Here is a 13,312-nt window from a genome sequence, read left to right as displayed (position 1 = left end):
AGACTGCCACGGTTCTGAAACAGTTCAGTTACAGCAGCAAGCAAGGAGTTCTGGGCTGGTAACCGACCTGAAGCAAAGGATTCTCAACTATTGTGCTATGCAGACTCCACTTGAATTTCGAGTACTGCAACTGTAAAGAGAGTGCCCCTCCTTGCGGCCAATACTAGGACTGCTGACATCAGTCCTCAACTAGGGTTCACAGTGCTGAACAATCTGGAGCTGGCAGCTCCCTAGGTAATCTCACAGCAGTGGTGAGGGGTTTCAGACTGATGACCAACCTGAACTTGGAGGTGTTTACCACTTTGCTATGCTGGTAGAAGTGTTCACAGTGCTGGTAGAACACTATATAGACTTCACTTGGGCTGAACCAAAACTGCAACAGTTCGGGTACAGAAGCAAGTGAACAGTTCGAGGCTGCAACAGTAGCAAGTGAACAGTTCGAGGCTGCGACAGTAGCAAGTAAACAGTGGGCTCTGTAGAAGAAGCTAAGTCTGTGCAAGTCTTGCTGGAGCACCGAAGCTGCAACTGTAGAGGAAGCTCTCCCCCTTTCGGCTAGTGCTAGGACTGTTGAAATCAGTCCTCAACTAGGTCTGTCCTATACAGACCTCTCTTAGTAGCCAAATAGCTACTATTTGCTGGAAATAACCTAGTAGGACATCTACTTCTGGGTCTTACTTCCCTTGAGTCCTACAACCAAGAGAAACCCTAGGTTCGAACTTGCTTTACTCTCTTACACCCCTAGGTCTTCACTGCAGCAACCCAGAAAAGGAAGAGAGAAGATGAAAAGACAGCAAGAGAAGAGAGTGTGCGCCGGCTGAAACCAGGAAGAAGCTAATGCTCTGATTACCATGAAAACTAAACTATTATAGCCGAAGTAGCAAAAAGGAGAAGAAGAAGAAGAGATGCTGGAATGTCGAACTGATCTAGCCAGTTGACCATGTTATTATTTATATTTGAATGTAGTACAAGATACAAGTAATTACTGGAATGCCCTAGATTAGTGATGGGACACCCAGTAACTTAAAACATTAAACAGGCTTAGGCCCATTAACACAGGCCCAGTTACAGGATAGCTTGAACTTAAGTATGGGCTAATAAGAACTCTTATCAGCCGAACACTCATATAAAGAGACATCATTCAACATTCTAACAGTATGGAAACCTCCTTTCTTAGAGGATGATCAATCCTATTCAGTCCTTTTCTCCTCCTTGATGAGTGGAACTATAGGTGAAACTTAGTTTGGTGTCAAAGCAGGATCAGTTCAATCCTTGTGATACCATGTGATTTATTAGGTTAAAACAGAATAAACAAGAAAGAGAAAAGGGAAAATATTTCTGCCATGAAGAAGAAAAGAAGAAAAGAAGAAGTAGAAGGAAAGGGAAGAAGAGAATGGCACTTCTGAACCCTTGAATATGAAATAAGTTCTCTCAATGTATATAAGAAGACCAAGAAGAAGAAAACACAAGATAATTAAGTTGATAATTTAGAGGGAGAGGGAGGGAGGGACTTTCTGAATCCTTGAACTTCAAATAAGTTCTCTCCTAAGTATATAAGAAGATCAAGAAGATGAAAACAAAAGATAGAAGGAGAGGGGGGGGACTTGTTCTGAACCTTTGAACATCAAATAAGTTCTCTCCAAAGTGTCTAAGAAGATCAAGAAGAAGATAACACAAGATAACTTAGTTGGGGGGGGAGGGGGTGGAGGGGGGAGGGACTTATTCTGGACTTCAAGTATGAGGAATTAGTTTTATTTAATTATTTCTTTGGAATGATGCGAGTTGTAGTGGGTTGGTTTTGGTCTGTTAATGGTCCATACAAGACTTTTGGATGTAGCCTGCAGGAGTATACTGGTTTCCTTCATTTTGACCTTCCTCGAGCCCCTCGAGTGTTCTTTCTTTTTCCTTCCACTGCATTAACAAAAAGTTCTGAATGATGCTGCTGATAAGAAATATTTTCGTTCTGTTTATTAAGGAAATTCTTTGTCTGTTTTGTTACTGACACCCCCCCCCCCCCCCCCGAAAAAAAAAAGAGAAAAGAAAAGGAAAAAATCCTCTTTGATACATGTTTCTTTTCCCTTCTGTTTCACACAGCTTTTCCATTTTGATGTACACGAGGATGTGCGTACAATTGCTGATGCAACAATAGAGAAGGATGAGGTATTTTTCTTTTCCTTTCTCCTTTTAAGATTCTTTTTGTGGTTTTGTTTTTGGTAGAACTTGGGTTAACGTGGACCCACAAAACATTACAAGAAAACAATGAGACCAGTTGCTTTATTAGTTCACAGTTCTTGTAACTTAGCTACATTTGTTGTGCTTTCTATGAAATTTAATTGGAGCATCATATCAACTTCTAAGTTTTGTTTTTTCTTGGCAAGTTTTGAGTCTTACCTGTGTTTTTGTTTACCCTTTCAATGGCCTTTCACATTCTAATCTCTGGCTACTTAAAACACTTTACATGGGCCGAGATCTTGTAGAGAAGTGTTGGGTTTATTTTCTTTGGCAGATGCAAATATGTGGTCAATCGATTTGATTTGGAAAGACCACAAACCTAGGCAATGTCCCATGAGGACCTGACAATATTTAAGGATCAACTCTTCAGTTTGGTCCTACCTGCAAAACAGAGGACTTGTGATGATAGAATTGAATGGCACCTGTCACTATCTATGATATTAGAGTTACATCATGGGGAGCATAGTTGTCAAGGCATTGCCTAGGCGACTAGGCACCCTTGGCTGGAACCTGGTGATGTATAAGAAAGCAGTACAAGAATTATGTCAAAGCAATGGTTGGCACGATTGTGCATGAAGTACGTTCCTGAAAATAGTGCAAAAGCCATGTAAAATCATGTGAAAATCATGCCACTGCTGAAAGTTGGTTAACATACCTGAAGGATGGGAGAAGTAAATCACTTTGAGCTGTAGCATGATGGAGAGAAGAGGTTAGTCATTAGAGATAATGTAGTAGCAATGTAAATCAAATGTGAATATAATGAAGGTCTGTTGCTTGTATGAGGGATGTCATTGGTGCAGTCCCTGAGTATGGTTTCTGGACTGTTGTGATTGGCCCTCATCCTCTGGATTGTTGATCTTGATCTAAATATACTTAACTGTGAACTGCAGTACTATTTAGACAAAAAGGCGTAATGGCTATAGCTATACTTACGCTGCTTCGAAGGTTATCTACTATTGTATCCAGCCGAATATTGCTTAAGATACTTTGCTGGATAGTTTATGAGAAAACCAAGAAGTGTGTTGACACATCAAGACTGGGGGTTCTGACTTTTAAATAGGAAGGTTACCTTTTGTGCGAGAATACTTGAACTGTATGCAGTTTGCAAGAGAATCTGGGTTGCATGCGCATGGTTCATAGAAAGAGTAACCATATATTGAATATTAAAACCAAGTTGTGGTGAACTACAATTCAACAACTAAGTAGGCGGTAAAATTGGTAAAGCAGGAAAACATGGCCATAGCCAAAGATGTGTTCAGAATTACTTGAAAATATTACAAATGAATCCTAATATACTTAAGGTTTGCTGAAAATATGTCTCTTGGAAAGGATAAATCTACACTAGAAGATACAAGCTTGCTGTTGGGAAATTGTGCTAAGGTGCTTAATGATCTATAGTAGGTGGAGCCGTAATATGATAGTGACTGATGTAAAAGATGAATTAAACCCAATGTGAAAGGGCAGCTTAGTGCACAAGGCTCCCGCCAATGTGGGCTCTGGGGAGGGACAGATTGATGCAGCCTTACCCATGCAGATACACAGAGAGGCTATTTCTAAGACAAAATAACGTGCAACTGTTTCTTTTCTTAATTAAGCTTTGAATTAAAAGTGGAGTTGTAAGTTTTATGAAAGTAAGAAAGTAACAATATGCACATAAAGAAACTTTGTCATTCACATTGGCCTGTGTATCTGAAAAAGGGTATCTAAATATTCTAGATGATGCTCATGAAATGATGAGAAGGAAATGTTGAAAATTCAGGATGTAAGAAAAAGCTGCTGAAATGGTATATTCTGTAATTAAGTCAAGAAAAAAGTTATCTGAAACCTGAGTTCGTGGCCTTCACTATGGCACTCAAACCAGAAGAGCAGAAAGCTAGATTCAAAACTAAAAGTTAGAACAATTCGTCTAGCTAAGATGTTACGAAAGTTGGGGTAGAAACTCATAGTATTCTGTAATTAGTTCAGGTAGTTGTTGGCCAATCATTTATGGGTTGAAGTTCCATGATAAGAGTCTGTAGTATTCAAAACCCTTGAAGTCAGAATGCATGAACTACAATACTTAGTCATATGCGTAGCCTAATCATGCAAAAAGAAATCTTTAGTAAAGACTAGAATAGATGTGAGCCTTGGGAGTAAACTGTAATTACCCCTTAAATTGTGTTCAAAGTGACTGCTATTGGCCTTAGCATGATTGAAAATAAGTGTACGTAAGATGAATATGTAACTATGCTGAAAGTCTATTCAAAACAAGCTATGTATGAACTGAAACATATTTGAAGATGAAAAATATCCGAAGTAGGCTGTGAATATGCCCAAACTATATTCAAGATAAATGGCGATGAGCTAGAATATGCTATTAAAGGTGAATAAGGTAAATATGGTACCAGCAGTAAATATGGTAGCTGAGAGGGACAATATGAGGCTGAAGTACCAAATATGTGATCGGCAAGAAACTCACAGCTTCCGCATAAATAAAAGACACATTGAAAAGAGTATTTGAGTGGAAGCTGCATTTTTCCATATTCTGTCTCATCCATGTTGATTTTCCACATACCTTAAAAACAAGTCATTCAGAGGTAAATGATGAAAGTTATCTTAGCTCTCGAAAGTTGAAAACAATGTGTCTTTGAAGGTCACTTTTGGACCAGCCTAAGGCAATGCTTATGACTTTTGAAAGAGTTTGTTTTGAAAGAAATGCTTATGACTTTTGAAAGAGTTTGTTTTAAATGCATTAGGAGGGAAACCCAAGGCAGAATGTTGTAACTCAAAGTCTTACTTTTGAAAGTAGGGGGGGGGGATTTAAGGGACTGTCCGAGTTGGTGCAGCTGCCTTTGACCTCTAGTTCCATAGTTCAGGGTCCATGAAGTTTAATTCGTTTCTGAAGGGGAGGAGATCTCATCATGGATGAAACGTCTATCAATGGGAAGATTAACTAGAGCATTTGTGAGGAATTTATACCTCATTTATGAAACCGTACACAATACTTGAAGAGTTTAGAATGGGTGTTGGCAAGTATTGTTTGTTGTGCTGATTCCTCATCAGGTCATGATAATTGACATAATCAGGTCTTTAGGTGCCAAGTGATGGTTGAAGGCACAATTGGGTGGTCGTTGGCTACAACAATAGCTCTTGTGATGAAATTCCAATCTGATTAGCAACAGTGATTTGAACCAAGGAAAGGTCACTGTTGGTCTTTGCTATTCCATTTTTCTCAATCAGAGTTAAGTCTGATGTTATCAGTTCAATCTTCTCTTGGTATCTGGTGCTCGATCTGGAAGAGGACCTTCAAAAGTGGGCAAGGGGGCTGGATCCGGGACTGGAAATTATGGGAGATGATTTTTGATTCCATGAGAGGAAATCGAGTTGCTGTCGCCATTGTTTTAGGGAAATGATAGCAAGATCAAGTCTTGAAGCTCTGAATGTGGTGATGGTGGATCAAGAGGCAGATGTTACTGCAACATTTGCAAGTTGGAGGTCAGTGGTGAAAACCACTGAGAGAGGAACACCAACAAGCAAGAGGGTTTCAGTGGTGCCATTTTCCTCAAAGATTGGGGCCTGAGCCAGAGATTCTTGTTGTAGGAGCATGGTTGTGGCAGCCGTGGTCGACTCTGAAAGTCTAAGGAGAAATGGGTTGGGGCTGATGGAAGAGGCTAGATCCCTGATGGGGCTGTACTATGTACTCTCTGGAGAGGGACCACTGTGCTATAGTACTTGCTGTAGGCCCTTCATATTGAAAGAGAAAATAGAGAAAGAAAAGGAGAGGAAGAAAAGAGTGAAAATAACTGGTGTGAATCAATCTTGGATCCCATACCAAATTATTAGTGTTAAAATTGATAGGGTCAAATGGCCAATAAGCCCCTGATTACATTACACAATGGAAATGACATAGGTACCCTTGGTGCCAACTGTTGCAGAATGACATTGACCCAAAGATGAATGGACAATTATAATGAATTAAAGACCAATTCCAATGATGATAGGCTTAATACATTAGCCAATTCATGTTCCTCAAATCACTTGTTTGCACAAGATAACGACAGAAGTTGGCCTGGGAGCAAGACATACAAGAAGAGCTAACCTTCATAGATGCAGTTTTCATCTTTCCTGCTGTGATATAGTGGGAAATTTTTATCTTTATTCGATCTCTTACTGAAATATAATGCATTGGAGTTTCAGTTTGGGGCATCTCTTGAGCAGAAGTCTTAATTGTTCCCACTGCAGTCTTAAGTTTCCATTGCGTATTTTTAATATTAGCCCTACTTATCTTTAAAACCTTTTAACCATAACCTGAGAAAAAATGTAGAGCAGCTTAATTGTAACTCTGTATTTAACCCAAAACTGTTGGTTAAATCTTATTTGCACTCTCACATGGCAGGTTTGAGTGAACATGTTCTACTGCCTCATTCTCTCCCTAATGGCTTGTTTAAACACGATTCCTGCCACTTGGCCAAAGGGTCGAGTTGAAGAATTTCAGATTGAACAGATTGGAAGAGAATGAGACAATTGAATGTTTTTCTGCCTGCTGCCATGTGTTGAAAAACAATTTAATGCAACACATTGTGCATGCGTGTCACATTTTATGCTTGCAATTTTACACTTTTTTGTTTTCTTGCAGTCCCATGCTGGGAAAGTTGTCGAGAGGCATTGGTATGAGAAGAACAAGCACATCTTCCCTGCTTCAAGATGGGAGGTATGTTGTGTGTGTGTGCCCCCGCACGTGCGGGTGCTTGTTCGCATTCATGCACATCAATGTGGCCTCGCCCCCGCACGTGCGGGTGTGCTTGTTCACATTCATGCACATCAATGTGACCTCTTCATTCATGCAATACAAGCCTGCACTCCTGGCTATCTGATAGAAATATATGGTTCATATGCTAATCATATGCAAAGAAAACTATTATTGCCAATCGAGGGCTTGCTCGTTGGCGTGTTAGCTGGGTTGTCCCAGCATTGACACGGAATCAAGTCCCGCAACCAGCACTTTGGGGAAAAAAGGGTAAAAGGGGAAAGCGATTGCTGACTAACCAAAAAAAACACTATTATTTGACTGGGCTGATCTGGGATTTTGACTGAAGATGGCAATCATTACTTGGACTCTTGAATTTGTATTTGTGCTATCATTTAATAAGCGGCCCAATTGTGAAGATTTTATATCATGTGTAAAGAACTTTTTTGCATGCTCGTGTTAGAACTTTGCTGAAAGAACAGGATAAATTCCAGAGCCATGACCTTGTAAAGGGAAACTTAATTGGACACTTACACCCTTAGGTCTCATACAATGACAGTCCTGTTTATGCTTTTAATGTTGTACTTTGCAAGGTTGTGGACCTTGTGGTGATCATGACCTGGGGTTAGATTTTCCCCGCTTGATAAATGACATCATTTTCTTTTAAAAGGTTGGCATTCTAATCATACTTGTTTTCTCACAGATATATGACCCAACGAAGAAATGGGAACGCTATACCATCCATGGCGACTAGTTCAAGCTAGTTACCAGATCTCCATCTTCTGCATTTTTGTTTTTAAAATTTTTATATCCAGTCATATGATCTAAGCAAATATTACATCAGTATACAAGCAAAGTATGTTAATGACAACCTTGTAGATTTGATGCTTTGAAAACTATATGGATAAAAGGGGGTTATGTGTGCGGATTTAGACAGCAAATCCGATGACATCTGGATATCTTATCTTGTGCAGTGTTTATTTTTGTTGGAACAACAAAGGTTGTGTCTATGACAGCTTATGGTTATTTGGAGCATAGAATTCAAATCTTGAACAGTCGTTGTCCCTATGCAGTGTTTATTTTGTCTTTGACTTCCCGCAAATTTGCAAAAAGAAGAAAAAAGGGTAAGTTCATCTTTACAATTTTAGGTGTGTTGGGCAACATGATTTTGTTTTTGAAAACAAAAGCAACTGCCACATCAGCAGAAACAATATAATTTTGCTGATGTGGCAGTTTCTATTTGCAACACGAGCTTTCAGCACTTTGCCCACATTCCCAACAATTAATTGATGTAAGACCCTGTTTTATTTGCAGGAATAGTGTCTGGAGTCGGAATTGGTTGGGTTATTTTGATTCCAACTGTTTGGTTGAGCGGAGTTTGAATTCCATTCCCATTCCTGGTTGAATGGCCATTCTTTCCCCCTTGGGAATGAAATCCCATTCCTACTGATTCTAATTTTCATTCCATTCCTGTTTGAACCAAACAGACTATGGGAATAGATCATTGTGGTTCTGATTCCAATTGCAAATCAAATGGATCATAATAGTCTTCTCCAAATTGTGAAATAGGTAAATGGGCAATTTTGGCATTCTAATAGCGGCAAAAATATAGATATCTTTAATGAACATATGGTATTTAAACCAAATTTATCAACAAATATGTTAATTTTATATAGATGTGCATATCTATGTATGTATCTACATATCTATATATCTGCATATTTATTATATATACTAAGATGGGAAGGGCCTTTCTTAAGATGACGTGGCCTTCTCTCTCCGCAGGAAAAGGTATCCGCACATAAATTTTTTAGTATTGTTCGAATAGATAAGGAATTGAGGTCTGGGGTTGCTATTCCCATGCTTATACTTTGTTGTCTTCCATTCCATTTATTGCTTCAATCACGTATGAAGGCATGGGTTTGTTTTTCGTCTCTCACCAAACTCCATTTCTTCGTTCTTTGTGGAATTGCCTTACTTCTCCACACCAAGGTTCAAAGTATCAATATGTATCGGCTTGTATCGGCTGATACATATCGTTCTGGGACTCTTCTGATATGCCTTTATAGTGGGTGTATCGGGAGTCTGACCAGTTCAGGGGTGGAGGAGCCCTAAACCGGCCCCCCTGAATCGGTTTCAGAAGAAAAGAATAAAAAAAAGTAAAAGAAAATAATATCGATTAATCTGATACACCCTATGAAGGCAATTTTTCACAGCCTCACTCTTTATCTCCCAGTTGATGGTGGAGAGCCAACGTTCAACTTGGAGCGTAAAAGATTGAGAATGGGTTCCCAACAAACCTTTACTGAAGATATCAATTGGTTGATCCGTAGGGGTGATAAACAAACTTTGAGTTATTTAGGCCCCCCTTGCTCCCTTACAACATGAAATTCAATTTGATTTGCTTGGTGTAAGCATCAAATACTGGGTACGTAGGTCGCAGCAAGACTATTGAGAATGGCAGGTGTAAGTGAAAGATGGGGGGTTTAGAAAAGAATTAAATCCCAGATCTTAAAACGGTGGATTTCTTCTCAATTAGACGTCTAAGAGACAAGGTTGGGACCTAGAAAGATATAAAAACACATTGAGATCGATCTTCTATCATCTGGGCGCGCATCTTATTTTTACCCAATCAGCAACAGAGAAGGCAGGTAGGTCAAGAGAAATAGAGGCAATGACATGATGTAAAGAGCCTTTCAAGTAGCATAGAGATCACTTTAAGGCAGCCACAATCATGATCTAAATAATGGGGGGTGATGAAGGAATTAGCATAATTTGTTGATATATAGCAAAAGGATATTTTAAGGTAAATAATAGTGACATATCAGAGGACACCAACAATCTAGCAATATTCTCAAGGGTTAAAGAGTGGTGTAAGAGAGAAGTACTGACAGCCATTGTAGTGGAGATTGGCTTGGCTAAGTCTATGTCAGTCTTGTAAAGAAGCTCGATTATATATTTGTGTTAAGAAGGGTGATCAGAAGCATTCTTGCAACGTAGTTGTAAGATGTTGGATCTATACAAGTATATTGACACAGTTGAACTGATGAACCCAAGTCGAACTGGATTGGTCTGGGTCAGATATGATGCAGATTTTCTTTGTTAGAGAATAAAACCTATCCAAAGACTTTACTTGACAGTTTAAACTTTTAGATTGAATGGTTTTTTGACTCTTTGCCATGTAAAAATTCGTAGGGATTCTCTTTGCCATGTGGAAAACCGTAATAGGCTAGTAGCAGTGTTAGATATGTAAGATGCAAATGGAAGAATCACTCATTGAAAACAACATGAGGAGAGAGAGAGAGAGAGAGAGAGCAGCATTTGCTTGTTTGGAATATGGAATGCTTCAATTAAACCATGGCGCCTTGTGGATTCAGTACATTCGTAGCTCTTCTAGCTAGGTGTAGGCGATTAATCAAGAAAGCTGTAGTATGAAAATTTTCAAACCAAAATGAACTGGGTGTTGTTTTATCTCAAAATTTTAATTCTTAAATATTTATTTTTTTGTAAAAATAAATAGAAAATAATCATTTGAATAACTAAAGAATTATTGGTTTTATTTTTATAAATGATTTTTGTTAGAAAATACCCATCAGGGTAGGACCCGGATTGTGGCCCATCATAGTGGCCACGATCCAGATTGATTGTTGATTGGCCCAAATCCAAACACCCAAATTAGAGCTCATTATGTGGGTGGGTGTTAGGACTTGAACATCTTCCTAATACAGCTCGTTAATTAGGGGATTCGAAGATCCAATTCAAATTTGAAATGCCCCATTAATTTGGAAATAATGGGGGTTGTTAATCGGAGAAAACTAAGAGAATTAAAATCTCCTAAATTAGGAACAAGGTTCAAAATATTGATACGCCCGATACGCCGGTAGGGGCGTATCAGGCGCTTTGCTACTTGTTTTTTTTTTTCAAAACTGGTTCAAGGGAGTCAGTCTAGGACCCCTCATCCCCTGAACCGGTCAGACCCCCGATACATCCATTGTAGGGGCGTATTGAAGGGTCTCAAAACGATACGTATCAGCTGTTACGGGCCGATAACAATATTTTGAACCTTGATTAAGAAAGCTCTTTGATAGGAAGGCTGCCTAGTAAGACAAAAAGAGAGGACCCCTCTTCCATGGGCGTATGGTATGAAATCTCTTACTACTGATCTTATTTTCAAGCTCCATTAGAGTGCTTCCTCTCAGCACTGATTGACTGAAATAGATAGAACATAGAGAGAGATTGTTTTTCTGGCTCAAGGGAATAGTTCCGTACTCGCAACACTGATCATCACATTGGTGAGAGACTACTGTTGAATATGGCTGCATTGGTTTGAGTAAGAAGACAACGTGTAGGCAGTTGGACTTTGTTTGGAGGGTCAAAGGCTGAAACGAATACACATCAAATTATGAGGACAACAACTACAGTGGTTATGGCGTCTGGAAGTATATACTAAACTGATTCCTTTTATTTAATTAAGTTGGTCAATCAAAGGTGATTACCAGAGTTGAATATATAGGTTCAGATCTGTATGTTTTAGATTACAGATTAATTCAGTCCATTATGTTTTATTCATCCATAATGGGGACTGACATTCAAATCGGAAACACCTTGACCGACTAACAGTGGTATCAGAGCTGGTTCTCCAGAACCATAACTCTGTAATGGTTGAACCCCTTGAGTTGAATTCAATGGCTGCCATTGTTTTATCTATTCATTTATTTGTATACCTATGTTAATGGGTTTTGGTAATACCGACTATCTCCAACATGGCTTGAATTTGGGTTGTATTTCTGCCCATTTTATTAGATCTATGAGGACTGTTTAATCCTTGTTTTATTTCTGTTAATTTCTTATTGTTTAATTCAGTCGTTTTCAATGCCAATTTGGATGGCACTATTGATGTAACAAGCCATGTTGCCAGTAGTGGTTAAACCTACCATTAACATAGAGGACTTCTGCAGTAGTTATAGATTATCTAGCTGTATGTGTGTGTGTTTTTTGGAGAGTGTTTGATGGCATGATAATGATAAAATTACGATTGTGTTACAGTGTTGTTTGCTGACCAGTAATGGTCACAACCCGGTTGTAGGTTGTCACAGAACCATGTGTTTAAAAGTCACAACCTAACCAGTAAATGGGTGAATAACGAACAATAGATGAGCTATGGATAGGAAATGTTTTAATCCATAGTTGATTGCCTTGTGGGCTGATATATATATGAGAACATGTGATCAGAATTTTTTTTTTAAGCTGCTGAAATGCTTAACAGTCTTGATCACTGAGTCGCATATATATCACACCACATGCTCAGTTTTCCTTATTTAATTTGGAAAAGGAATAATTTATTGAACCCCATATATTGTTAATCAATGCTGTAACCAACAAAAATTTTAGGATTACCATGCCATTAAAATGGCAGACCTAGAGAGACCAAAGTTGTAATTTGTTGGGCTGATAATTGCGTTTTCTTTATGCTAAGCATAATGGGTTTCAGGCCCATTATCAATTTTTCTTGCGTAATAACAACTGCCAACTTGTTGATGAGGTCAATCACCTAAGCCGATTTAGGTCAAACCAAACCGGTTGAATGTAGCTTTATTAGTGCAAACTACAGAGTGGTTCAGTTCTTAACAAAACCGAGTGAATTATTCAAAGAATTCATTTAGGACCACTACAATTAATGTTTTGTAAATATTGACCACGTCAACAAACTGGATTTGAATTAGTTGCTTCTTAGCAAATTTGTTTGTTAAATGGGCCTAACCAAAGCAACCCTTTGGTAATTCTAGGGGGCTGGAATTTGTTTGTTGTGTTAAATCGGAATTGTTTAGGCCCAAAGGCGAGCAATTAAGATTTAACATCGTGAATGTGAATCATTTGAAGATACCTAAATCTCTAATGCCCAAAGGTGTGGGATAGCAATCTCAAATGATACACACTCACTTAAACCGGAAATTGGGTTGAATGCCCAGAGGTAAAACTCAATTGCTTATGTGGTGAAATCCTGATTCTATAAACTTGATTTAAATTTGCGGCGAATCTCGATACCTTTGACATTACTGCAATTCCTATGTTGGATGGAGATAATTACGGAGAATGGAGCGAAATGCTTCATATAATTCTAGGATGCAAAGACCTAGATTTAGCCATACGGGAAAAGACAAAACCCGTACTTAGCACTTAGATAATTGGGAAAAATCCAACCGAATTTGCAAATCTCATCAAAGCAGGATAAGAGGTGCTATTCCTGAGAAAGATACTATGGCTGAATGTCTCGCAGCCATTGAAGAACATTTTGTTGCCTCAAAGAAAGTGGTTTCACAGACACTATTGAATAAACTAGCTAAAATGAGATTAGCT

The 13,312-nt window shown here is 38.7% G+C and overlaps 1 protein-coding gene across 2 annotated transcripts in view; it reads left to right on the top strand.

The window, feature by feature from the left end:
• XCT (XAP5 family protein) overlaps nucleotides 1–8,023 on the top strand; it is a 33,021-nt gene extending 24,998 nt beyond the window's left edge. The window contains exons 10-12 of one of the 2 annotated variants that reach the window (XM_010273537.3): nucleotides 2,092–2,157; nucleotides 6,845–6,919; nucleotides 7,659–8,023. In XM_010273537.3, coding sequence (XP_010271839.1) covers nucleotides 2,092–2,157; nucleotides 6,845–6,919; nucleotides 7,659–7,709 — 192 coding nt within the window. In that variant the 3' untranslated portion in view covers nucleotides 7,710–8,023. The remainder of the gene's footprint in view (nucleotides 1–2,091; nucleotides 2,158–6,844; nucleotides 6,920–7,658) is intronic. The other variant, XM_010273538.3, reaches the window with a different exon arrangement.
• Nucleotides 8,024–13,312: the final 5,289 nt, after the last annotated feature.

Source organism: Nelumbo nucifera, chromosome 7 (genome assembly GCF_055504915.1).
Source record: "Nelumbo nucifera cultivar China Antique chromosome 7, China Antique-T2T, whole genome shotgun sequence".
NCBI lineage: Eukaryota > Viridiplantae > Streptophyta > Magnoliopsida > Proteales > Nelumbonaceae > Nelumbo > Nelumbo nucifera.
Note: the sequence above shows the minus strand (reverse complement) of the source record. Positions and strands in the feature narration are given on the sequence as shown.